This window comes from Sciurus vulgaris (assembly GCF_902686455.1).
Source record: "Sciurus vulgaris genome assembly, chromosome: 12".
NCBI classification, from domain to species: domain Eukaryota; kingdom Metazoa; phylum Chordata; class Mammalia; order Rodentia; family Sciuridae; genus Sciurus; species Sciurus vulgaris.
Window position 1 is genome coordinate 109,860,945 of NC_136473.1, and position 27,463 is coordinate 109,888,407.

Consider the following 27,463-nt stretch of genomic DNA (forward strand, 5'->3'; position numbering starts at 1 on the left):
TTTGCGCCACGCAGCTTCACAACCGTTACGTAAGCACACTTTATTCTCCTAACACCCTACAGGGCCGCTAACCTTAGGAACAGTCTCTTCTCCTTTCCGCGGAACCGCGACCGGAGTCAGTCTCAGGATCCGGCGGAGGCTCCGGATCTCTGACAGCCTCCGCCGCGGTCCGCGAATACGATTGGCCCGCGCAGCGCAGCCAATCAGGGACGCGGGGCGGGGCGTCGCCTCCCAAGAGCCCCCGCCCCGCTCCACGCTCCTTTTCTCCGCCCCACCCCTCGCTACAGTATTTGTTGGAGGCCGCCGGCGGCCATTTTGGGTTCGGGCGGAAACGAAATTAAAAGTGCCTGGTTAAAAAAGCTAAAACTTAAAATCAAGACAGACGCGCATGCAATCCAAAGCGCGACAGAAGAGACATCTTCACGGACCAACTTAGCTGCGGAGAGCCGTAACGGAAAGGCAGGGCCGTCCTGGCGCCCACACTCAAGATGGCAGCGGCTTGAGAGTCACCTGTGCGGCGCTCTACCTCGGTTCCGGGTTCGTTCGCCTCAGTGCTGGCGTCGGAGGGGCGAAGCCTGGCATTCGGGCCGTTTCCGGGCCCGTCTCTGTGGTGTCCCAGGGACCCGACCCCGGAAGGTGGTGGCGTGGGGGCCGCGGCGGGAGCGCGGGCGGTTGGTGTCAGCCGGGGCCGAGGGTCGGAGCCAGGGCCCTGCGCCTCCTCCCCGCCGCCCTCCGCAGGTAAGCGGGAGCCTGGCGCCGGGGCCGCGAGCCGGGGCGCCGCTGCGGGTGGAGCCGCCGTCCGCCGGGGCGCGGCGCGGAGGGCAGGCCCAGACCCGAGCCCGGGCGGCGGCGGCGGCTTTGTGCCGAGGGCGGAGTCGAGGCTTCCTCCGAGCTGGCGAGCTGGCGCCGCCGGCTTCCGAGCCGCGTCCTGCGGCGCGAGAGGCCCGCCGCGCCCGCCCGCCTGGGCGCTCCAGCCGCGTCAGGCGCCCGTCCGGCCGGACCCGGCCGCGCATGGCCGCTTGGCGCCGCAACGCGCACCTGCAACAGGTGCAGCGGGGCCGGGCCGAGCTGCACGGGGTGCCGAGCGCCCGGGGCCTCGCCGCCCGCCATCAGCCTTGCAGCTCCTGAGCGAAGGGACCTGGACGACCTCGAGGAGTTGCTGGGAAAGGACCCGAGAGAGGCGTTTGCCCAGAGGAAGCGGGCGCCGTGGTCGAGTGCAGGAGTTGCCTAGTGACCTAGAGCAGGGCTTTCCCTATCCACAGGTGGCCCATCCAGAACCTGCAGTGCCCCAGCAAGCAGGAGGAGGAGGCAGGCAGGCACGGCTTTCAAGGCAAGACCGCCACGGTGGTCCAGGCAGAGCCTGGAGAGCGGAGGGGATGGATTTTGCAGAATATCTGTGATGTGGTATTAGAATGTCCTTTTCTACTTTTCATGTCCTTTAATTTCACGGCTGACAGGCAGTATTTTGTGTTTTTCTCCTCCTGAAAACAAGAAAAAAAAATCATTTTGGTAGTCCACGTGTTGTTAGTCTTACATTTCAGTAAGTTGACTCTAGCTGAGTTAGTTTTAAAGGCATCTGTAGTAGTAGTACCTGTGCCTCTTCGGACAAGTCGTGTGAAGAGTTGGAATTACTTCTTTAAGGCACTCGGAGTGCAGCCGTCAGCACAGGCTTGCGTTTTCCTTTAATGAAGTACGAACTGTTTGGAGGCTTTAACTACTACCGTCCGGCCGACCCTGATGGTATTTGTCATTACTATCCATGCTTTCAGACAATAAAATGGCAGATTTTCTCTCGAGTTCCTCAAGAAATTAGTGCATCCCTCTTAAACCTGCAAGTGATATTTCTTAGGGTCTTAGACCTCCACACTGCTATGAAAAATTGCTGGTTTTAATCTCTTCTTTACACTTTCATAATTTTAATTAATTATAGTGGTGTTCATGTTATTAAATCAAAGCTTAGCAGATGCTGTAAGGCCCAGTGTTCCCACAGAAGTATTTTGCTAAAACTAAATTAAATGTCCCTTGCTCCCACCTCTCCTGACTGCCATGGATCCACTGCCCCTGAATCCTAGTAACCATCTTCTCTCTTTTGGGGGCTAAAGTTGAAACTAAACAGCATGATTTTCTGTCAAGAGGATACTCATTTACTTGAAGTTCCTTATTTTCAGTTTTTCCCTTATTGTCTGTTGAGATTGAAAAGTTAAATTTTTTGGCTTAGAGAAAGCAATTATGTTAGCTTCAGATAAACACTTGAGAGTAGCACTTCTGTAATGTTTCTCTAGTTTAGTTTTTCAGGCAGCATTTACAGAAAGGTAATTTTCTTCTCATGAAGTGGCAATTGGTTTCAAAGAGCCTGAACCCCAGCCTTCAGGGAGCAGAGCTGACTGTAGGGTGTCGTGAGGCTAGGGTCTGGTGGCCTTGAGCTGGAGGGTGTGACGGTGCCCTAACACATGACCATGCTCTTCTCCCAGTTTTTGTTGCCCTGCTGTCAACCAGCTGCTTCTGTCTTTGCCAAGTTCTGCTCTCGAGTGGCCCTGGCTTGCCCAGTCCCAGCCCCACCTCATGGCTCCTTCTACCTTCAGCCATGCTGCTCCTACACAGAAATCTCTCTTTAAGCTCAAACTCTTGGGGGAGACAGCGGTCTGACCAGTTCACCTCTTCTTTCAGGCGCTGGGTCTCAGACCTGGCTCAGCTGTGAATCCACTGCCCTTTGGCCCATTGTTGGCACCAGCCCAAGCTCAGCCTTCCCTATTCTGCAGGAGGCGGGCACACCTGAGCAGCACCCCCCATTTTCAGAATAACAGAATTTGCCTCACTTTTCTCCAGTACCTGATAGAAATGATACTTTTCATCCAAGTAGACAGTGACTGTCTCCTGTAGTTGAGGTATTTGACATTTTTAGCACTGTTTTTTACTTCTCAGGATAAGTTGTTAGGTAGGAACTCAGTGGATTTATTACAAAGCAGAATTCTTACCCTCAGGGAAAAAAAAAAAAATCCCAGTCTATGTATAATGATTGTTGTGTTTACGTTTTCCCCAGAATTATAGATTTTTAACAGAAATGTTTAAAGTCTGCGTGGAATTTTTGGCTGTGCTATTTAGAACTAGCAATTTGCTTGCCTCATGACTAGAATTAGTTAGAACTCTTTTATTTTTAAATTTTTCATATTATGCTAAAGTGAAAACTAAAAACTGATTTCACAAATATTCTAGACATTTTGTTGTTTGGCCTACACAGGTTTAAAAAAAATGTGTGTGGGGGGATAACATTGAATAATATTGACATTCCCAGATAAATAGCTGATTCTCTGTTTCTCATCATAACTGGTGTGAGCTGACCGCCTGTGGACTGCAGGCCTGGCTGGGGCTCTGTGGCAGTGCTGCCTTCAGAGTGCAGGCCTCCCACAGTAGTTGCTGGTGCACACCCAGTAGGCCTCTTGCTAGTCCTGCCGGACTGCTGTGCAGTCCTCTTGCAGCTCAGTGAATTTCTGGGTCTATTGTAAAGAATGACATGTTCATGTTGTAGAAGGTTTGGGAGGTCTGTGTGTTTATGTATGCATGTGCATATATATTTCTTTTAAAGACATTGTATTGAAGCATAATCATATAGAAGAGACTGAACATAACAGGATTTTGAAAGTTTTCACATTTATAATCACCCATCAGTACAATTGTAATCATACTGAATATATCCTTCCCCCCACAGGTTTCCTCACTCACCTTTGTTCTCTGTGACCCCTCTCTAGGCAACCACTGATCTATTTTCTGTAATAAAGTAGTTTGCATTTTCTAGAATTTTATGCATGCATGTTTTAGCATTTGAGATTATACAGTTTTTCCTCTTCCCCCTTTTTTAGCGTAACTTTGAAGAGGGGTGCAATTGTACTTTTTCTTTATTGTAATTTGTATTTCTTTAATGAGTTATGCTTTCTTTCCCATTGTTCTACTGCTCTTTTAATCTTTTAGTTTCTATGAACTGCTCATTTGTTAATGTTTGTATTGTTTTCCTTTATAGTGACATATATACAGAAGTTCTGTTTTTTTTTAAATAACCAAGTTTTACAACATATTTTCTTTGTGAGGCAGAATTGTAAGTTGGTCAGAAGTGTGAATTACCATGTTTTATTTTTGGTTACCTTTCTAAGAAACTGAAAGTTCACTTTCGTCAGGGCTTGGGGGTAGTACAGTAATTCCACATAACTGTAGGTGATGTGCATTTTCTCTGGAGTTGTTAGTTGTTCATGAACAAGCATTGCTGATAACTTGCCAAGCAGTTAACCATTTCTGTTGTCATATGTGCTAGTTACGAACGTGCAGAAACAGGCTTGCGTGGCTGTTTCTGGAGACCCTGGACAGCTCTGCTCCTGTTGCAGATGGAGTTAATGTTTGCATTGCTTTGTCTTCTTTTAGATCCTTTGGCTGTGAAGAGGAGCTGCAGTCCTGCCTGCTGCCTAAGGGATGGGATCAGAGAACAGTGCTTTAAAGAGCTATACACTGAAAGAGCCACCGTTTACTTTGCCTTCTGGACTTGCTGTTTATCCTGCTGTACTGCAAGATGGCAAATTTGCTTCAGTTTTTGTGTATAAAAGAGAAAATGAAGACAAGGTTAATAAAGCTGCCAAGGTACCCTAATAGATGATGGCTTGATAGTTAGTGCTTTTTACTGTCTGTTCTGTTTTTTTAAAATGAAATGAATAGAGATCAAAGGAGGTAAGCCGTAAGGAATATTTTGTTATTGATGGTCTTAACAACATAGTTGCCCTTGTTTTGTGGGTTTATTTCCAACAGATACCATAACTAAACCCAAACCTCAAAAAACTCATTGCAGTGGTTTCCATCAGCATAGCTTATTTTTCTAATGAGAAAGGGAGATGATTTTTTCATGGCTTATCTAAGAGGGAATTAATCTAGTTTAGCAAAAATGCTGTAAGCATTGTCATATTAATTATTTTGTTGTTGATGAGCTTGAGAATAAAACATTTTCGGAACTTTATCATGTTTTTCTTTTCTTAGACATTGTAATATGCCAGAAAAAGTTTTACACTGGTGTGTTTGATAGAGAGAATATTGGCCCTAGGTTCTGGTACCTTGCACAGGTTGTTAACTTCCGGAGGCTTTAGTTTCCTCCTTAGGAAAGAGGTTCTTCTAGTTTACACTTAGTCAGTGCTGCTCCTGGCTGAGGGTACCAGGGCATTGGCATGTTGTCTGAGCACTGTCAGGGAGCCCCCAGGTCTTAGAAGGAGAAATGATCCTGGGGCTGGGGTTGTAGCTCAGTGGTAGAGCACTTGCCTAGAAGAAGAAGATACAAGAATATAAGAAGCACTTCTACCTTGGAATATTATTCAATGAAATACAACCTCAAGTCTTTCAGAATTAGAGAAAAGAAGGTGTTAGTTGGTATTTCCTTGCCCTTTGGCAGCCATTTAGATTATCTTCAGAAAGTGTCTAAAAAGGAAAAATTATAGTAGTATTCATTAATTAATTCTTGAGTGTTTGCTATGTCGGGAATACTTTCAAGTTGAATTTAATATCTTTAGTCTGTGTAACTTATGATCTGTATTATGATGGTATCAGTGAATAGGTAAAACATACCTATTTCATAGGACTCTAAATGATTTTTACTTTCTTAATGGTTATACAAGGTTATATTAGTAATATAATTTTGGCAGTTTACTGGTCACACTAGGTAGTTATTTGATTTTGTGTCTTTGGTTAAGTGTGAAATTAACAATTATAAGATGGTTCCCTAGGAAAAAAACATGTAACAGTCCTTTCATTCATTCATTCATTCAATCATCATTCCTGCATTCACACATGCATGCTGTGCTGGGTATTAAACCCAGGGCCTCACACAGGTCTGGCAAGGACTTGACCACCGAACTATACCCAGGAGGCATTTTGTTGTAATGTTATGTGGTAAAAAGTATAGCTGGCTCTTTTTCTGGGTAATTTTTGCCTTTTGGTAAAATCACATTTCTCTCTTTTCTATCTCATATTAGAATAGTTAATTACTTTTGCTTGTGATTTTGCAAAAGACAGAATGTCTTTTTTAAAAATAATTGGTTAATGTCCAATAAACTTCCTGTGTTTTCTTCTCATAAGATTATGTCCCCCCCCACCCCCTTGTACTGGGAATTGAACCCATGGGTGCTCTCTCACTGATCTACATTCTGGCCCTTTTTATGTTTTGTTTTGAGACAGGGTCTCACTAACTTGCCCAGGCTGGCCTTGAACTTGCCATCCTCCTGCCTCAGCCTCCCAAGTTGCTGGGATTACAGGTGTGCACCACAGTATCCAGCTGTTTTTTTTTTTTTTTAATAGCTTAGATTAACCATATCCAGTTAGATATAGAATTTATAATTTATAATATTTCTTAGTTTTTTCCTTAAGACTATGATTTTTAAAAATCAAATCTGGCAAATACACCCTGAAAGTCAAATATACCATATCATAAAATTTTTAGAGGGAAGAAAACAAAGATCCATTCTTGATGTGTCAGCCATTCTGTAACTTTCAAAACCTCAGACTTGAATCAGGGAAATTTGGAATGGCAATGAAGTGATAAGGAATTTACATTGTCATAATATTTCTGATAATCCCACAGACTAGGTCACAGTACTGAGAAGTGTATAGCATTGAGTGTATTAGGTTTTAGGAATGTGATGTCCTAGATATCTGAAATACCAAAGCAGTGTAGTTAGCTCAACTCTTGTCAGTGTTTGGGTTCTTTATCCTGCCATTGAAAGTTCAAATGACTCTTTGAAGCAGATAAGTGTTTTCCTTGGCAAATATTATTGGATACTATTGTTCTTTCTTTACTATTATAAATTTAAAAAATGATAGTCATGGTCAACTGTTATGAATAAATATATAACTGGTGTGTGTGTGTGTGTGTGTTTCTGAAATAAGATGAACTGCAAGTGTGAGCTCTGATCACAAAGCGGTATGAAAATACTTAGGCCCATAAGAGCTCTCCTGGTCTTGAATTCCTCAGCTGTCATTAGTAGTGTGATTTGCTCAGTGGTGATTATGACTCATTTCTAACCAACAGCCTGTGAAGAATGATAAATTCTAAGTCCGAATTTGGTTATGGTAGTTTGCTATGATCAAAGTGCTTAGTTAAGGCTTTGTGGTAATTACAAGCCTATAAAAACTACTCCTCAGAGTCCACATAAGGTGTCACTTAGGACTCCATATGTAAGTATGCAGATGCCATCCAAGTACACAGTTTGGTGTTCTGGGAGACATCGCATTTGTCCTGCGACGGGCTCAGGCTGCATAGTGGAAGGGTTGGTTGAAATAGTGGAGAGCCTGCATGGTGTGGTTGTGACAGAGCTGTGTCTGCTGGTTGGGCAGGTGTTCTCTTCCTCAGGTCGACACAGCCTCGCTTCCGTTCCCTTACAGTCCTCCTTACACTGTTTGCAGCTTCCATTTCATTGTAAACCATCTTTCCTGTGTTGTTAACTGTTTAGGAGTTATTTCTTCCCCTCGTAATCAGATCCGGGTGCTCTCACAGGTCTCCTGCTCACTGTCCTTCAGAACTTAAGACTTATTTGCCTGTTCTCCAGGTATGATGCAACCGTCAGATGGAACTGGTCATCTCCCGATTCCCCACCACACTTCTGAGACTTGACTTTCTTGCTCTTTGTCCTCTGATGCTTATAGTCGTCTAACTTTATGCCCAAACTAATTCTTTAGCCCTTTTTTTCTTTTTCCTGAATTTTATTTCTAGTTTATGATCTAATCTTAAGCTATGGTATGTAAAGGCAGAATGTCCTAGATTTGCATCTTTTTAAAAATTATTTTTAGTTGTAGGTGGACTAAATACCTTTATTTTATTTTTATGTGGTACTAAGGATCGAACCCAGTGCCTCATACCTGCTAGGCAAGCACTCTACCACTGAGCCCCAGCCCCCAGATTTGCATCTTTAGGGTAGAAGGAATAATATTTTTTCCTGAAAAATTATTGCTCTCTAGTTTAGTCATCTTAGCTGTTTTGTTGTATCCATTCACACAGTGTGAAAGTATAGATTTTTCCTTATTTAGAAGTGTGAAGGTGGACTTGAGCTATAGATAAGAACATTGAGTCAGTTAACTTTATGTAGTTCTCAAAATGAAATTACCAATCAGGGTCAGAACAACAGTGAAAAAGCTAAGCCTCTAAGGCTTGAAGTAGTTTTCTAAATGGTTGAGTCATTACTGATTCTGGAAAATGGGGATAGTTTATGTTCAGGGCTAGAGTCCCACACTGAAGATCTCTTTGTGGATAGACATAGATTAGTACAGATGTTGACACTTGTGTGTTGATGTCTATTAGTAAATGTCCTTGCTTAGCATGGTGTTTCAGAGTGAGCACCTGGAACAGGGAATGGATTCGGCAGGGACTCGTAACTTTGGGGCACATACCTATAAGACATTCAACAGGTCACCTCCACCGGATCAAGAGCCATTGATTTGCTCAGCTTGTGTCACTGAGAAAATACAAAGTTGCTCTCACCAAGTGCAGCTTGTTCCCCATGTTCTTGGAAACAGCTTCAGGAAGAAGCTTGACTCAGATATCTGTTTTGAGGACTGGGTTCAGAGCTCAGTGGTAGAACGCTGGTTTAGTATGTGTGAGGCACTGGGTTCAATTCTCAGCACCACATATAAATAAATAAATTAAATAAAGGTCCATTGACAACTAAGAAAGTATTTAAGAAGAAGAAAATGTTTTCTTTTGATTAGCAGCTGGCCCTTCCTTTGAATCTGCATGGTTCATGCAGGATATTGAATGTATCCAAGCGGAATGACCAGTGTGGTTCCTGCCAAGTTAAATGCCTTGTTCAGAATCATGCAGTGCATCATCTCTTCCTCTTTCCTTTATTAAGCAGGAACTCACTTTGAGTCAAGAATTTTGCTGGGGCGTGTAGGGTAAAAAAAAAAAAAAAAACTAGCAGAAGCAAATGTGAAAAGTGTCAACCAGGTGACCATTTATTAACTGTTTCCCTGCTCGCACTGATCCAGATAGCTCCTACTCTCTACAGGTCTCTCCTTTGTACTAGAAGGAGAATGAAAGAAGGTGCATGAAATCAAAGTAATTAGAGTCCTAAGACAAAAGCTGAATAAAGAATTTTCCTTGAGCAGCCAAAAGGGAAGTATTTCATGTTTGGTTTGAAAATTATTTGAAATGATTCTTAAAATGAATCATTTTATGATAGCTGGGCATGGTGGTGCACACCCAGTGACTGGGGAGGCTGAGGCAGGAGGACCAGTTCAGAGCCAATCTCAGCAACTTAGCACGACCCTGTCTGAAAATAAAAAATAAAAAGGGCTGGGGATGTGGCTCAGTGGTTAAGTGCCCTGAGTTTAATCCCTGGTACAGGAAAAAATGAAGAAGGCAGAAGAATGTATCATTTACATACTAACTAGCTCCAAACAACTCTCAAGATGTTCTCTCCAGCTAGCCACACTCATTTGACCAACTAGCTAGCACCCTTTGGGGCTCAACTGGGTCTCTGCTGTGTTCTGTTTGCATGTCTGTGAATTGTTTTAAACGTGCACAGTGGCACATAGACCTCTAATCTCAGCAACTCAGGAGGTTGAGGTGTGAGGATCTCAAGTTTGAAGCCAGCCTCAGCAACTTAGTGAGACCCTGTGGAAAATAAAAAATAGAAAAGACTGGATGTAGTTCAGTAGTAGAGTGCCCTTGGGTTCAATCCCCCAAATAAAATAAATGAATAATTTGAAATTAAAATATTAGAGAATCAGACATGCTCAGAAGATTCCTCTCTGACTCCCTGGAAGAAGTTTATAATAGGTTTGAGCCAGCTGATATAAAAATTGTAGCAAGGCTGGGTTATGGACTCTGATGCTGTCCTTATTCTTTCAAGGAGGTATTTAGAACATTCAGTATCAATTACTTATTTGTGAAAACAAAACCTGGTGTTAAATTGAAGGTTATGTTCCCAGTGAAATCTTCTTTTCAGTCTCCTCCCAATCCAATGATTGGCTTTAAAGAATTCCCATGACCTGAGGACTATAAATGGTCAACCTCACAGCTTTAAGGTCATGTAATATCTTTCTGAAAGATTAGATGATTTGTCAGGAAAGCTAGCATTTCAGCAGTTTAAGTTTTGCTGTAAATAAATGATAAATTTTTATCTGAGGAGAGAATTTTAGACTGTGGATCTCGTTAATTACTCAAATGAAAGTTCTCATAAAACATGTCCCGGGATTGGAAAACCCAGAGCTGATGGGGCTACAAAAGAACCAACCAGAGAGCAAAGAAACCCTGCAGATTTAACTCACCCAACCCCTATGTTCAGACACAAATTGTCTTATGCTTGTCAAGAATTTGTGTTGGGCTGCAGTTGTGGCTCGTTTGCCTAGCATGGGTGAGGCACTGGGTTCAATCCTCAGTACTACATACAGACAAATAAAGGTTAAACTCTTAACAGCAACAATAAAAAAGAGTGTGTTTACTGTCTGTCTGTTAAGAAAAGAGGTGATGGAGTGGAGTATTTCATATTGGGGACTTCTCAAAATGGGGTATTCCTACTCAAGGTATTGGGCAACATTGTAGTTCTGGAGAAAATGCATTAGAAATATCTAAATTTTATCTTCTGGTACTTTGTTTTGTGTTTTACAGAATATTTTATATAGAATATGAAAAAATATATAGATCTGGCACTTTGGCACAAAACTATGTTGCCAGCAACTTGGGAGACTGAGGCAGGGGGATCTTGAGACATTCTCAGCAGCATAAAGAGACCCTGTCTCAGAATTGTAAATGACTAGGGATGAGGCTTGGTGATAAAGTGCCCTTGGATTCAATCCCCAGTATAAAGCAAAAATTAGCATACATATATAAGGTACTTAACTGACATTCGTACTGGTGAGGACTGTGAACACAAAAAAGACAATCCCTTTTCTAGATAATAAAAAATTAAAAATTTAAAAGGGTCTTTGAATATTTTAAGGAATTAAATAGATGATAAATAAGGTAGTAAGTAAGAAAACAATATTAAAATGTTTAGTAAATTTGTTACTGGTCTGTGACAAGGTCTGAAAACTTTCTTTTAGGTGCTGGGATTGAACTTAGGGCACTTAACCACTGACCCACGCTCCTAGTCCTTTGTTTTTTATTTTGAAGTAGAGTCTCACTAGGTAGCTGAGTCTAGCCTCACACTTGAGGTCCCCTTACCTTTGCCTCAGAAGTTGCTGGGAAAACAGGTGTGCACCACCACACCCAGCTCGGGTCAGCAAGCTTTAACTTAGGATGGGTTTGACATTTTTAAAGGACTGTTTAAAAAAAAAAAAAAAAAAAAAAAAAAGGCCAAAGAGGCCATCTGGTCTTCACTGAACTTCTTGAATCTGTACATTTAAGTATCTGGCCACATTCATGTTTTTAGCCACTATAATTTTTATGCTCCAATTCCTTTTTCCTCTGGTTTTTGGACTTCAGTTATCTGCATTAGACTTTTGTTATTGTTGTACAGGTTCCCTGATATGCTCATCATTTTTTAGAAGATACTTTTTCTCTTTGTTCTTCAGATTGGTTACTATCTTCAGCTCATTGACTCTTCCATTTGTTCCATTAAGAATTGATGGCATTCTCACAGTTGTTTGTTGAGAACAAATGTTGGATTGCATCCTGGATGTGTTGCACGCTCTTGGTTCTGTTGTGATGCTCTAAGGAGTGTAGAGGTGCTTGGTTTAGCAGGGAGGCAATCCCCTTTGGCTCAGGCCTTGGGTTTTAGAACTACTCCCCTGTACCCTCCCTGTGAATGGAAGTTCAGATCTCAGTTCACTTCTCAGAACTTGCTGCTTCAGGTCTCTTCTGTGCATGTTGTTCAGGGGCTCGAGAATTGTAGCTTTATAGAAAATTAGGGTGTCTTCTTTCCTGGGTCTCCCCACTCTGGGATAGACTCCGGGCACTCCCGCCCGCTGGAGTCCTCTCCGATTCCTCTGGCCAAAAGGATGGCAGGACTTTGAGTGCCAGTGCCTGCCTTTGCTGCACAGTCACGAGAAGAGTCGGGGTTCTCCAGACAGGAAGCTCGCCTCACGTGTTGTCCTCAAGCTCTTATTCCCCTCTGTTGCCTGGTGATGGTTCTGGCACTGAATTGAGAGTGGGTAGCAGCACAGCTTGGGAAGTCTGGGCTGGGAGAGAACTGCAGGTCTCTGGAGTTATTTCTGTGTGGAGGGGCCCGCAGCGCGTGTGAGGCTGCTCTGGGTCCAGCCGTTCACTCCATCGCTCTTCTGTTTATATTTTAAAGCACTTGAAGACACTCCGTCACCCCTGCTTGCTAAGATTCCTGTCGTGTACCGTGGAAGCAGATGGCATTCATCTGGTCACTGAGAGAGTGCAGCCTCTGGAAGTGGCCTTGGAAACGCTGTCTTCTGCAGAGATCTGCTCCGGGATCTACGACGTTTTGCTGGCTCTCATCTTCCTTCATGACAGAGTGAGTGACCTGTGCAGTCCAGCTCAGGATTTGATGGAGACTGGGGGGATGGTGTGTGCGTCAGTGCCGTAAAGCGTGGCTTAGGTACAAGCTGTGAGGAGAACAGCACATTTAAGGGGCAAGAGAAGCTACAGATGGTTTGTGGAATGGGCAATTCATTCATTGTGAAACTGTCCCTGGACAGTTGTTTATAGTTTTGTTTTTTTTTTTTTAAGTTTACCATAGTCTTCCCCCTAGTTTTTGGTAAGTTTTTACCTAAAAAATAGCTATAGCTGGTACCTGGTTGTCATTTTTTGTTTTTGTTGGTACTGGAGAGTGAACCTGGGAGTGTTGTGAAACTAAGTTACATCCCCTTAACTTTTTATTTTTGGTTTTCGTTCAGGGTCTTGCTAAGTTGCTGAGGCTGGCCTTGAACCTTTGATTTTCCTGTCTCAGCCTCCTGAGTTGCTGGGATTAGAAGTGTGTACCACCATGCCTTGCTCAGTTGATACTTGTCAAAACAAAAATTTAGCATTACTGTTGCTGTAGACCAAAATTCCTATTTGTTCTTAGGAATTTTGTGCAATTTTATATTTTGAAGAAATGACCATTTCTTAGGAAGAAGCTTAGGGGAAGCAGTCCTGTCCCCCTTGGTGGGACCAGTTGAGAAACAGCCTCTTAACTCTGGAGCATCCAAGCTGCCTGGCCTGTGTTGACATTTGCTGTTACTATAGTGTGGGTCCTATGTTTACTTCTGATCTATTTCTTGACAGCTTTATTGAGCTACTATTTCTTGTTTGTTTTTATTTGTTTCAGCCTCACACATGCGAGGCAAGTGCTCTCATTGAGCCATCTCCCCAGCTCTTGAGCTGTCATTTCTTAATGGTGTTTGCATTCTGACGCATTAAGGTCTTCTCCAGTTCTCCAAAATGAAAAAAACACCAGTCTTAGGTTAGAGACATTTGCATTTAAATCATTTCAATGTACGTTTTAAATTTTTTTTGTTTATGGGAGGCAGACTCTTCAAATGTCATGTGGGGTGTATAGTAGCTTAAAAGTATATTTACATGGACTGGGGTTGTACACTTGCCTAGCACGTGTGAAGCACTGAGTTCCATTCTCAGCTCCACATAAAAATAAATGAAATAAAGGTATTGTGTCCATCTACAACTAAAAAAGGTGTTTGCAAGTTCACATAATAACCAATATTGTTAGGCTTCACTGGGGAGGAACAGCTTTGGTGGAGCAAGGCGTGCCAGTGGTAGGGGTGTATGTAGGGAGAGTCCCTCTGCAGTCCTCGAATCGAATTCTTTCCAGAGGCTACTGTGGTGGTTGGTGTATTATTGCAGAGATGTTCTTTGGACATCAAAGCAAATATCTCTGTGCTTATTTTATTTTCCTCAAGTGAAAATACTATATGTATTATTCTAAACTTTTCTTTACATATATTTCAGAATTTTCTGTTTAAAAATATGTACACATTTGATCTCATGGGTAGAAAATTTCAAGAGCTCTTCTGTCTACTGAAATGATTAGTGGTTTGGGAAAAAACTTAAATACTCACACCCTGTTCGCATTTCTCCCTTCTTATTTAATTGAACTGTTTTTCTAGTTTTAAAATTGACGCTTCTGTGGTCTGTGGGGCATTTCTGCTGGTCCTATCATTCCCTTTTCCTCTTCTTCAGGCAGAGTTTTTTTAATGCTTATGAGATTTCAGGTGAAGTGGATCTGGGTTCATAATAGATTATAGGTAAGATAGAATTTAGGGCAGAAATTAATAAAATAACCTCTGAGGGCAAAGATAAATTTTATCTTAACAGACACTGGTGCAAATGACGTAGACCCTAAGGACTGGTGGTTTGCCTTCCGGGATACCTGTATCCTGATTTCCCTGGCTGGGCGTGGCGACTGCAGCGGCTGGGTCTTCCTTCACCTGCTCAGCAGGCAGGGAGGCACCAGGAGCCTCCCCACGGCACTCTCCCTCTCTCTGAGCTCATTCCGTTTGTCGTTCCTTAAAGCATAGTTTCAGGTTATCAGTCCGCAAATGGGAAGATCTTGTCATGATCTTTTTTTTGGTAATAGTAGTTTTTTACAAACAACTTCTTCAGAAGTTGGAGTGGCAGTCCTCTTCCTGTTTTTTTTTCCAGGGACACCTCACACACAACAATGTCTGCTTGTCATCTGTGTTTGTGAGTGAAGATGGGCACTGGAAGCTAGGAGGAATGGAAACTGTGTGTAAAGTCCCTCAGGCCACTCCGGAGGTAAGCCAGGTGGTAGGCCTCTTCCCCCACATCGTGGCATCCTCCGTGTGCTCTTGCCCTGGCACTGCCCCCCAGCTTTAGCGCCATGTAGGTTTGGAGGCTGGAACTTTGTCAACGCCCATGTTCATGGAGTTGTAGGGTTCTGTTCCTCCAGGAAGCACTGGGGATCACGTAGTCGTCTTGTTTTGTGGAGGAGGAACCTGAGGATGAGGAAGGTAAAATGGTTTTGTTCAGTCATTTTGATTAAAGACCTGCCTTTCTGCTCCTGTGATCATACCACATGATGCTTCATGTTGAAATTACCTTCATGCATCTGTTTCTGCATCAGCAGCTGAGCTTCCTGAGAGCTGCGAGTCTCTTACATTACTTTTCATATCTTACTCCTTTCAGGAGGAGTGCCTGTCTTGGGTTAGGCATTCAGGAAGTTCTGTCCAGCGACTGGAGTTGGGACTTGTGCATCTTAACTCTTGGTGGGCTGGGTTGTTGCTCCTGGGGTACAGCCTGTGATTTTGTCTGACAGATCAGCCTGCAGAGTTTCCTTCTAGATTGATGAACTGTTTTTTTCTGTTTTATTTCTTCTTTTCGTCATTTGTACGTTTCTGATGGACTTAACTCTTTCTAAAAAGGAAAAACTGCTCCCATCCCATCTACCTGCTGAAGTGGCGACTTGGTCTGGTTTCCCGGGTTCTCCTTCGTCCTGCCTTGCACTCAGCTCAGGCCCTGTCTGGTGGTCACTTCCCAGACACTTCCTCAGTCAAATGCAGTACTCCCAGGTCACCCCTCTTGTAACATCTGCCCCCGTTGGGTGCTGTCTTCTCTGAATTTTCCTGTGTGAGATCAGCATGGCAGCACAGTCCCATGGGTGTGTTCCACAGAGGAAGTTCTTTGCGTGCACACAGGGCCCTCCACAGCCTCCCCAGCTGACCTCAGCTCCGCTCAGCACCTAGAGTTCTCCTGCTCTGCTTGCAGTCTGACCGTGAAGCCAGTCTGCTCCCACCGTGCTGTTCACTTCACTCTCTTCTTCCTTGTTGTGCCATTCTGTTACTAGACTGCTTTTCTTCCCCTTGACTCCTGAAAAATGTCAGCTCATCCAAGATCCAGCTTGAGTCCACTCTCTGAATCCTCCCTCCAGGCATTATCTACCCTAAGTAATCAGCCCCTCCCGTGCTTCTGTGTCACGCAGCATACCTACTGGAATTCCTGGTGTACCTTCTGGTCTCTGAGCACCTGGTGGGGGCGGGGAATCTTGCCTTCCTTTTGTATTCCTAGTGCCTAAATGGTGTTTGGATAAAAGCTCTTCCTTGATTAGGTGAATGAATGTGCTTTTTCTGTAGGTACTAGTTTTGTCTCCATACAAAGTTTTATGTTGCAACAAGACTCAACATTCACTTGATTTAATGACAAGATTAATAAGAGATGTATCTGTGCTGAAAAGTCTTTTTTTTTTTTTTTTTTTTAAATGGGGTCTCACTGTGTTGCCCAGTCTGGTTTCAAACTTGTGGACTCAGGTAATCATCTCCTCAGCTTCCTGAGTAGCTGAGACTATAGATGCATACCATCACCAACAGCTGAAGAGCCTTTGAATTCTTAATGTCCTTATAGGAAGAGAAAGAAGTATTTCTAATTTCTATATAAGGAAATAAGATGCACAGATGCTTCTCAACAGCACAGGGTGTGTGTGAACCAGCTGGATGACACAGAAAGGAAAATTGACTTTTATGTTGACCAAGACTTGCTCTGTGCCAAGTACTGGTTTACATTTTTATTTGGGATGATTTTAAATTTGCACATTTGATGTGTGACATTGATGGGAAGGTTTCATTGCTATTGTTCCTATTGCTCATGGCTTTTGTAACTAGGTGTAAGAAGTTGCTTCACCAAATGTGTATGAATTACTTTCCTTAATTTATTTCTCTGTCTAGTTTCTGAGGAGTATTCAGTCAGTCAGAGACCCAGCATCTGTCCCTCCAGAAGAGATGGTAAGATGATACACTTCAGATGTGATCAAGGCCCCTTTGTGCAACTGAGTGTGAAACGTCTCCCATTCCTTTATCGAATTCTAGGTGCCTCATCATTCCTCTGGCCTTGAGCTTCTGGGTCAATCTTACTACCACAGGGAGCAGCTTACAGTTTTTGGCTGTGTAGATCCTGTGATAATTGTTGAAAAATGGAGCTACCCCAGAGTGAACAGGGAGGGTGTCAAATCCACAGCACGCTGGCTTGCACTCTGCTGGAAGCCGTGATGTCGGGCAGGTGGTGTCCCTGGCCCTTGGCTTCACCTCAGCCCAGCCAGTCATCTGCGTAGCTGGTCCTTCCTTAGGGTTCCAGGGTGTGTACAGGAGTGGGCATGAATATCCTGGTTTTAGTAAGGAAGACTGTTCACAAACGAATTCAAAAGCAATGCCCCCTGTAAGTTTGTTCTTACAACCACTATAAATAAACATTAATCCCTAAAGACATACTTAGTGTCTTTACAAAAGGATATACACACCAGCTGTAAACTGAGCATGGACCTTTGACTTGAAATGAGTCAGGGCAATCCATGGCATATATTGGTGTTTTTCAAACTGATTGATTTGGGGGTTTTAAGATAGTTTAAGGGAGTCTTGACCAGTATTTTGGGGGGCGGGGAAGGGAGTGAAAGAGAAATCATCACTGGGCACCCTCGTATTATTTTATGAAACTTGTTTTCATTGTGCATGTGTTTATATGCATACTGTATTAATGTGTGCACACTGCATTATAAGATAAACTTTTTACTCTGGGTTGCAATTAAATATATTAATTTATTATAGTAGTCGGAGCTTGAAAGCCACATGTATTATGTTGTGATCTCCTAATTTTCTTTTTGATCTTATTTGATATTTTAAAATCTTTGATAAATTTAATTTGCTAGGTTTTTTTAAGATTTTTTTTTTTTTTTCCATTATTGAGTCCTATTTTTTTACTGGTACATCTCACTATACAGAATGGTGTGTTTCACTGTGCATATTCCACACCCTTGACCACACTGCTTTATCAATTTCATGACCCAGTACCCACTTTATCCTCCCCTTGCTGGGCTTATAGGCAAGTACCACTGTGCCTGGCTTATTGGTATCTTGATGACTGCTATTCCAGCTGGAGTGAGTTGAAATCTCAGCATAGTTTTGATTGCATTTCCCTGATTGCTAAGGATGTTCACCATTTTTTTTTTTTAATATGGTGTACTAATAGTTTTTAAAACCGTAAATTAGTGTGTGGTACTATGAGGTTAGATTCGAGTGTAATAAATGCAAACATGGGAGAGAGTTAAAAATGGTTTGTAATGCTCTAGTTCTGATAGTCTTTACTGTTTCTAGTCTCCAGAGTTCAGCCCTCTTCCAGAGTCCCACGGACATGCCCGGGATGCCTACTCGTTTGGAACATTGGTAGAAAGCTTGCTCACAGTCTTACATGGACAGGGTGAGTTGGAGTTTGTGTTGGATCCACTGAGTAAGTGAGAAAATAATTCAGGCCTATTCTGCAGAGAATTTGAAGGACTGCAGTCTTTGATCATAGTAAGGAACCTGTTGCTTACCATGCAGTTTGTTTAGAGCAAATATTAACAGCAATAAGGAAAGAAACTTTGCGTTTTGTTAGTGTCAGTAGTGAAAAAGAATCTTAGTAGGAAGCACTTTGAACTATGGCTTTCAGTATTCTGTGAAAACTTTGTTGATAATATTTTATGCTCTAAAGACTTCCTTAGTGAGCCAGCCAATAAGTTAAATATATGCATTAATATTAGATATAATAGTCTGAATAATAGAGTAAGACTCAAAGATTTTTATTAAGTTAATTTCTATGTCAGGCTTACCATTTCTTTAGTCTTTCAAAGTCTTTCTGATTTATTTTTCATGCTGTAATTTACTCAGTACTTTGTTCTTTGCCTCCTGAAGCCCCGACTACTAAAGACAGTGTTTCCATTCTTTCTCTCCATTCTCTACTTGCATGCTTGGCAGCCTGAACCTCTCTCCTGTGACCACTCCAGGCTGTAATTCTCCACCTTTTGAGTTTACTGAGGTGCATGCTACACAGGGCCCCTTGGTGGCCTCAATTTGACTTGCCCACTCCTCATGCAGTGCTGAGGTTGTTGGTTCTACTGGGCTTATGCAGTGTTTGAATATGACCTCTGCCATTCACCTCTTAGTCCTAAATTGTCCTAGTCTGAGTACTTGGAACACAAGACTAAGGCATCCATTGTGTTGAATGAACTAACTACTCTCCCATGCACCTGGAGTGGTGGCATTTATATGCCATCCTTGGAAGAATTGAAAGTAGTCATTCAGATAATTCTGTTCATGGATGAGGAACCCTGGTTGAGAAAGGTCCTCCCGCCTACCACTTGGTAATCCTCCCTTGGGTTGAGCAGGGAACATGAGAGGATATGAAAGGGGAGGCACTTGTCCTGAGGTTGTGTGTGTTGGCAGGTTGGCTCTCTACACATGCCAAGGACTTGGGCTTAAAGCAAGCAGGAATCTGTTTAGCAACAGCCAGGGCTTTTTTGTTTGGGCTTTTACAGGTTGGTTTTTGTTCTCATCAGTCTCCAGCTATAGAGGCCCTGAAAAGAGGGCGAAGCCTTGGAAACTAACTGTCGCTCTGGATTTCAGTTTCAGCGGATGTTCTCTCCAGCTTCCAGCAGACCTTGCACTCCACCTTGCTGAGCCCCGTTCCACAGTGTCGGCCAGCGCTCTGCACTCTGCTGTCCCATGACTTCTTCAGGTGAGGGCTTCTGGTGCTTCCCCCTGCTGCCAGTCACTGGAGGACTTGGAGGACCAAAGGAAGCAGTTCCTGCTGCCGTTAATTATTAGGAGACTGAATCGTGTCCACAGGAGAAAAGAGGGAGAAGTTGGGTTGCCCTCGGGTTCCCATCGAAGATAGGAAGTTGAGAGATTCCTGGTTGTCTTTCAGCTGGGGCTTGAAGTCATCCAGCCACAGCAGGGCTTCCATTAGGAAGCTGGCCTGGGTCCAGCAGCTCATGGCTCTAAGTCAGCTGAAAAAGTTAACAGCCTCGGCCTCCCCTTTCTGCGGCCATTGTAATATTTATGAGAATTGTTCTTTGGATTTTTCTTATTGGAAGGGGATGTGAGTTCATTTTTCTTTAGGCAGAAGATTTCTTTGTTCGGTAATATGTGGTGAAAGAACAAGGAAGGTTGGTTTAGAGGGAAGAGTACAATGTAACTTAGTACTTTCCTGATTCAGAGGTGTTTTGAACTTGTCCTCAAGGTTTGTTTTAATTGTGTCTCACTTTTTATTTCCATGACTGCAGAACTCTCCAAGTTAGTCCCATACTCATGGCTTTTATTAGCAACTCTAGCTTTGTTGGTTTTGAAACTAAGTATCCTCTCGTGTTTGCAGTTAAGGAGCCTGAGAGAAGTGGAGTGAGGGGAGAGTTACCCTAAGTAGTTTTTGTAGGTATTGAGATTGTTTGTCCTATTTCAGAGAAACTTCAAAACCTTTCCCATTGAGGTTGGTTATTTTTCCTTTTCCATTTTATTTTTTTAACTGAAAAATACAAGATGTTTGTGTTCACTTTTATAAATCTTTTAGCCAAGGTATTTTCCATTCCTTTTGAGTGATTATTAGAAATTCTTTATTTCCCTTGATATTAAAGTCCTTACAAAGAATAACCCTTCGCATTAGATTCTCTCATCACTCTGTGTAATATGAGTTCTTATAAAAATTGCTAGTTGGAGAGGGAGAAGAAAGCCAAGACACCACCCAGCCCCTCTCCCAGGTGAGGAGGCCTGTCGGGAGGTGGGGCCTGCCCACACTGCTGGCCCCCTTTGTTGGATTTGGTTGAGACATTTGAGTGCCCTCTGCTCAGGAACTAGAGTGAAAAGCAGTTGACCCTCGCACAGCCTGGGTTTGAAAGGCCATGGTCTCCTTATACGAGGGCTTTTTATTTGAGGGGCAGAAATTTTTGAAAATTTGGAAAAAACCTTACAGATGATGTTTAGCCTAGAAATGTTGAAAATAATCAAGAAATGTTGAAAAAAATTGAGAGGTGCGTCATGAATGCGTGCAATACACGTAGATCATCTGTTTTGTCTTTTACTACTGTAAAACATACACAAATCTATTATAAGAAGTTGAAATGTATCAAAACTTGAGCTCAGAGCATATAATGGTGCCGCTTGCAGTTGAGAAATGTAAACAGATGTAAAGATATAAAACCAACCACAGTACATACTGTGCCTCAGACAATTTCATGTCGCCTCCTTGTGCTGTTGCAACAAGCTCACAAATATCAAGCACCTGCTTCGTGGGACTTGTGAGGCTGACCTCCGCATGACGATTCATCTCTCGAGGGAATCGTGTGTTGTAGTGAAAGGTGGTCTTGCGGTTCTTCCGTGACTTTCACTGTGTATAGGACATATAATGTACATGATATGTGCTAGTCCACTGTTTACGCTACCGGTAAGGCTTTGGGGAATAGTGGGTACTAGTAGTTCTGTTTGGGAGTCAGAAGTTCCATGTGGGCTGCCCGCTGCCTGGGGGTGGCGCCCTAACCCCTGGGCTGTTGGAAGTCAACAACAGTGAACAAGACCTGGAGGCCAATGGCAGCTGTGCCCCAGGTCTGCTCTGGAGTCCCTGTGCCTGCTGTGCTCCTGCCTGGGGCCACTGTTCATAGGGCAGATATGAGCCACACTCCCTTGGAGCCAAGAGATCCACTGCTTTGGGACTCTGGAGACTACGTAAGCCACTGACTCTGCCTTGCCAAAAAAAATGACTAACTTATAGCAAGAAAAGTGAGAAGATTCCTGACTTATATGGAAATCCCACTTTTCCCAGTCAGTCTTCTTCCACGGTTTTTACCTCAGAGGAGAATTGGGAATCAACACCTGTTTTGTAATGATAATGTCATTTCTCCCAGGATATTTCATTTAACAGTATCCTGTTACAAACAAAAATTTGGAGGATTTTTGTGACTTTTAAGACCATAAAGCCTGTTAGCATGTGTGAGTTCGTTTGTATCCCCTTACAAGTCTCTTTTATATTCTCAAAATATTAGATTCCCATAGTCTTTGTCCCATAAGCTACTTAGAATCTTTTAAATGGCATAAAGAATGTTTCTTTGTTGAAAATTAAAATGGTGTGGTCTTTGGTTATGACTTCAATATTTAACCTGTCTAATCTGTGGTCCTGCATTATTTTTTCTTTCTGGCATTTAGAAATGATTTTTTAGAAGTTGTGAATTTCTTGAAAAGCTTAACATTGAAGAGCGAGGAGGAGAAAACTGAATTCTTCAAGTAAGTTCAGGAAGTTGAGACCTTAAATTCGGTAACTTGGATTAAGTCCCTATAATCATTTGAGGAGATGTGGAGAAGAGGAGCCTGTCACTTGGTTCATTTCACAACATTGATTGAACACGTCTTAGCTGTCAGGCGTCCGCTAGGCCCTGGGATAGGCTGCTGACGGCCAGTGCTCTAACAGGGGTGGGTACAGCGTGGAGCTTTGGCGGGGGTTCTGGAACACCAGTCGGGGAGGAGGTGTTGGAGGAGAGCGGTTCAGACAGGGCAGCAGGAATGCAGGCACCAAGGCAAGACCCGCGCGACCTCTGTGGGGACAGCAAGCAGCTGCCCTGCTGGAGGGCAGATTCCAAGACTAGGACAGGCAGGAGGTGGCCCTTGCTCATGGCAGGAGTGGTCTGTCACAGGGGCCATGGAGGGTGAGAGCAGGCTGTGCCACCGTTAGGAGCCAGTGGAGGGGTGGCGTTGGAGCTGCATTCACCTGGTCCTGCCGGAGGGATGCTGGGGCAGGGGCTGGGCAGGGCCTCAGAGGAGGCCTGGAGTCCTTGGTGACTGGGAGGAGGTGACCGTGAGCGTGGCTGTAGCCCCAGTCCGTGATGATGTCCGGGGTCTGAAGGTGATAATGCATGAGGGGTCTGCTCCTAGAAGGCAGGAGGCAAGGATGTCTGTTCAGGTGGTCGTATGGTGAGATGATATCACTGTATCCATTTCTCAACCGAATGATTTTATGTATGTTGTTTTAATTCAACAAGGTTAGAAACAAAAGCCTGTATTTTGTTCACTGTGAAAATCTTAGATAATTGAATATCCCACATTTTTAGATTTGAGGCAGTGCGTGTATCTAGAAAGCCTCTGCTGTCAGGGTCTGGGGGACGCTCTTGCCACTGTTGGGGGGTTGCAGGTGCTCCCTCGCTTGGCCAACAGCGTGGCAGCCGGCTGGCCTTGCACTTTCTGCATGTGTCTCCCGGGCCTGGCGTCTGCCCTGCCCCTCACCTCGCCTAGCTACCTTTCCAAGTGCGCCACTTGGTGGAAGTGGGACAGAGGCTGCGTGCAGCTGACCTGTGCGGGAAAACTGATAGAGTGTCCTCATTGGTTTCCCAGGCTTTCCTTTGCTTTTTTGTCCTCAGATTTCTGCTGGACAGAGTCAGCTGCTTGTCAGAGGAATTAATAGCTTCAAGGTTGGTACCTCTTCTGCTGAATCAGTTGGTGTTTGCAGAGCCGGTAGCTGTCAAGAGTTTTCTTCCTCATCTTCTTGGCCCCAAAAAAGGTGAATTCTTTTTCAAAGTGGTTTTGGCGACTAAGAAGTTTTGTGATTACTAGTCCATTTTTGAGCAGAATGAGATTACCGAATGGGTTAGTTAGATGTCTGGTTCTAAAAGCAGAAAGCAGTTGTTGACCTCTAATATAACTTGACTCCACCTGGGATCCCAAAACCCAAAGGATGAATCTGGAGCATCTTCCCTGAGGGTCAGACTGATGGCAGGGTAGTTACAGACATACAGCGTGACTAGAGTGTGAAGCACACTTGGGAAGTTTGAAGGTCAGGTGTGTATCTTCAAAGAACTATTGCATTTGCTCTGAATCACTTAGGCCTGTGCCCCTGACTTCCCAAGAGCAACCCATTTAATTTCCATTTTCAGTGAGAAGGTTGAAAAATCACTGAGATCAGTTTGCTACTTGGCTGCAGGGTTTTTCCTGAATGTGAAATGGAATTCTTGCTTTGAAACTATGACTTTATAGCACTATAGATGGTAGCACATCAGGTCAGGAATGCAGCATTAATACAATAACTATAGAGTTTTCAGTTGGGCAGCACCTGCTTTTAGAATTAATTTTCTTAAAAAATTTCAATTCAACAAATCAGTGTATTAGGTAGTTTTACACGTTAGAATTTGATCGAATCTCTGATTCGTCATTCCCTCCAGCCTTGAATTTCCCTTGGTAGCTCTTTCATCCTGTTACTTGGTGGATCTCAGACAAGGGCAAACCTCTGAATCACTTTGCTGGTACTTTTAACGCTGATCTGTTCGCCTAATGCTCTGGGCTGGACGGAGCCAGGACTCCGGCGTACACATTGAGAGGCCCTCATCACCGTCATACTAGGATCAAAGTCCTTGGCAGCACTTAACTGCTCCTAATTTTGCAAGTAAAATTGCATCAACATTGATGTGTTACTAATCTGATACAGTGTAAGAAATTTCTCACTGATTAAACATAATTTTTCAAGTTGATAATTCAGAATCTTGTTAAAATGCAAGCTTTCTTTGTAGTTTGTTGTGTGCTCTCTAGCATTTCAGAAACATTTCCACGAAGCAAAATACTTAGTTAAACCTTGAGTGGTTTGGGGTTGATAGAGGACCCTTTCTCGGCTTGGGGCCTAAGAGTTGAGGAGAGTACGTAGTACATGTGTTCTGGGCTATTTGTGAACGATCCACTTTCTCACCCGTAACCTCCACTTTTGGGGTAGATAATGCCCAGGGAGAAACGCCTTGCTTGCTCTCGCCAGCCCTGTTCCGGGCACGGGTGATCCCCGTGCTGCTGCAGCTGTTCGAGGTTCACGAGGAGCACGTGCGGATGGTGCTGCTATCTCACATCGAGGCCTACGTGGAGCACTTTACTCAGGAGCAGCTGAAGAAAGTCATCTTGCCGCAGGTCAGAGACAGACTAGCAGTGGGGCCACACAGCCTTCCACAGGCGGTGTGAGAGGGAGTGGGCCCAGGGTGCTGGGTGGTCCTGGCTGGTCCTGGGCTGTGCTCAGCACATCCTGGCTTCTGTCGCTGCCTGTTGCGTGGCCTTCTATGTCCCTGCTTTGCCTTCCAAAAAGGACTCCAGTCCATCAGAAGACCTGACCCACTGTAACTTCATCTAAAAGTCACATTCTATGTAGTGTGAATTTTATAGGGGTGCTCTTCAACCTAGTACAAGATTTTAAAAAAGATTAAAGATACCAATTACATGGTATCTCCTAAATGATTTATTTTCCTGAGATTTGCGCTCCGTTTGTGTTCAAGGATCCTAATCAGCAAGAAAGAGGCACCTCAAAACTTGGTGCCTTGAAACAACATTTTATTGATCCTCTTGATTCTTTGGGTTGACAGGGCTCCCAGCTTGTGGAACAGAGATCCCCCGTGATGCCAGCTAAGGCTGCAGTTATCTGGGGCCCCACCAGACTGACACATCCAGGGTGGTTCTGTGGACCTGGGAGAGGATGGTGAAAAGGGTAGACCTGGCGGGGACTCAGGGAAGCTGGACCTTCTGCTCTGTGACCTCTGTCCCTCCATGAGACATTTGCACATGACTCTTTTAGTAAGGAAGGGGGACTTATTTCATGGCTGCTCAGGGCTAACAGAAGTCATTTATGCCATGTCCTCTTGGCTAAAGCAAGTCACAAAAAGTCCTTCACTGCGGGCCATTGTAGAGCTTAGCTGCGCAGCCTAGCGCTTGGTGTTCACGCCCTGCAGAGAGCTGCAGGATAGAAGCTGTCTGCAAGATTTCTAACTCTGAAGTAGATTTCGTCCAAGGCCTTGGATTGAGCAGTGGTCGGGCAAAGGACAATGGAAGCTCTCCTTGTGTAGGTCTCTGCTTCCCCTGTGGGAGGTGCGGGCTGGTGTCTGTTGGAGAGTTCACTCTGGCAGCAGGTGCAAATGGACCATGGGGCTGATGAGCTGGGAAGCTGTGGGAATAGTCCTGCTGAGAGCGGGCAGGACGGGGGCTGTGGCAGCAGCCGTGGGGGGTGTGGGAGGACGGAGGGGCAGGACCCTGGCTCTCCCTGGGTGGAGAGGTGTTGAAGAGGCTGGGTTTTGCTTGGGTGATTGTTTTGTGATTCCCATATTCAGTCACTGGTCTTGTGCTCACATGCACAGAAACACCCTGCTTCACCTGTATAGCCCTCTCGCTGTGACCTGCGAAGCAAGGCACTCGGTAACCGTGTGGAGGTGTGGGCAGCTGGGAGGAAAAGGCTGAAGGAGGAGTCCCAAGAAATAGACGAAGGACACAAGAATGTGGTTTAAGTCAGGGCTTGACAGGTGGAAAAGACCTGATGGGTCTGATCCTAAAGGAAAAAGCCCGCGAATGCTTGATTTAGAGTGGGACACATCAAAAGGGGATTTATCGTGAGAAAGACCTTTCGAGATACACCAGAAGTGAGAGGCTGTTGGAATGGCCTGACTGGGGACGGACACCTGCGCAGTTGTTCTTCCTCCTCAGGCAGCTGGCACCCCGAGGCTGTTGGGGCGCACTGGAATCCCTCTCCACCTCTGGGAGTTGCGTTTGAACCTAGGGCTGTCTGAGCCAATAAATTCCGCAGTATCACAGAATTTCCGTTGAGCAGGGCGTTGCCAAGGCGTTGAGCAGGGCGTTGCCAAGATGGGTTAGGGTTAGGGTTATACTATACCTTGTAGTTCTTGGTGATAACTCGTCTTTAAGACATGTACCTTTTACCCCTGAAATCTCTGAAGTTCAGTGTTAGTTATGTAAACAGGTCCTTATGCGTTTACTGTGACACTCCTCAGGAAGCTGTTGGCCTCAGCCCTTTACCCCACTCCCTGTGCAATGTGTAAAAATTTAGAAGTCCGACATTTTCTTAACTAGCTCCAAGGGGCACGCCTCCACTTAGAGACGGCGCAGACACGTGTGCCCACCTTTCATGGCGGCTTCCAACACAGCTGCGTGGAGAGCGCCTGTGTGTCCACACAAGTGCCTGTCTTACTAGTCCTGCTGGAAACCTCTGACCTCACGTCATACTAGAGGTGCACACAACTGGGAGGCAGGCGAGTTGCCCTGGCCTTGTCTCTGGCCTTTCCTGATATCTGCACGCGGTCACCTTAGTTGAGATGCTTTTGATTGCAAGTAACCAAAATCCATGTTAAACCAGCTAAAGTAAAAGAGGAATTTAGTAAAAGGATGTTAGACTACTTAACATGGAAATCGAGTGCAGCAGGGTCTCACAGCTGTATGGTCTTCATTCTTTTCGTTTCCTTTTAGTTTTTCACTTTTGAAAACTCTCAAGATGAAGACCAGCTTTTGTTGTTTGGGTGTTCATATGGCCAGCTGTGGTGGTCCCATAACTTCAGGTTTCCTCTCCTCGTTTTAACCACAGAGATGACCAGTTTCTCTAAATTCCAGCTTAAATTACCAGGCAAGAGATCATGATTGACTCATTTAGGGCAGGTGTTATCTGTGTCGTATACAAAGATTTCCAAGGTTCCACCCTTGGGTGTGTAGAGCTGGGAAGAGGGTCAGGGACCAGGAATGGACCGCAAAGTGCCCTGGATGGGTGGTTCTGAGTGGCACATGGCCAGTCTGAGCATTAGGTTCTGAGTGAGGCAAGTACAGAGATGAACAGTTAACACTTAAAATTGCTTTTGTAGCAATTCAAGGGAGTAATTTGTGTTGTTTTCTAATGTTATTTTACTTGGTTTTGATTTTTGTTTTTGCAGGTGAGGCACTGGGGATTGAACCCAGGGGTGCTTGATCACTGAGCCACATTTCCAGCCCTTTTTTTTCCCTTTTT

General features: G+C 44.1%; 1 protein-coding gene across 4 annotated transcripts in view; it reads left to right on the forward strand.

Annotated features, from left to right (window-relative positions):
- Nucleotides 1-341: 341 nt before the first annotated feature.
- The window catches only part of SCYL3 (SCY1 like pseudokinase 3), a 32,368-nt gene continuing 5,246 nt past the window's right edge, over nucleotides 342-27,463 (forward strand). The window contains exons 1-10 of one of the 4 annotated variants that reach the window (XM_079108087.1): nucleotides 342-738; nucleotides 4,411-4,623; nucleotides 12,255-12,440; nucleotides 14,567-14,680; nucleotides 16,603-16,659; nucleotides 18,022-18,124; nucleotides 19,309-19,420; nucleotides 21,874-21,951; nucleotides 23,079-23,218; nucleotides 24,419-24,603. In XM_079108087.1, the coding sequence (XP_078964213.1) occupies nucleotides 4,459-4,623; nucleotides 12,255-12,440; nucleotides 14,567-14,680; nucleotides 16,603-16,659; nucleotides 18,022-18,124; nucleotides 19,309-19,420; nucleotides 21,874-21,951; nucleotides 23,079-23,218; nucleotides 24,419-24,603 (1,140 nt within the window). In that variant the 5' untranslated portion in view covers nucleotides 342-738; nucleotides 4,411-4,458. Of the gene's footprint in view, nucleotides 739-1,149; nucleotides 1,331-4,410; nucleotides 4,624-12,254; nucleotides 12,441-14,566; nucleotides 14,681-16,602; nucleotides 16,660-18,021; nucleotides 18,125-19,308; nucleotides 19,421-21,873; nucleotides 21,952-23,078; nucleotides 23,219-24,418; nucleotides 24,604-27,463 lie in introns of those variants that run through there. The other 3 variants (XM_079108084.1, XM_079108085.1, XM_079108086.1) reach the window with 3 other exon arrangements.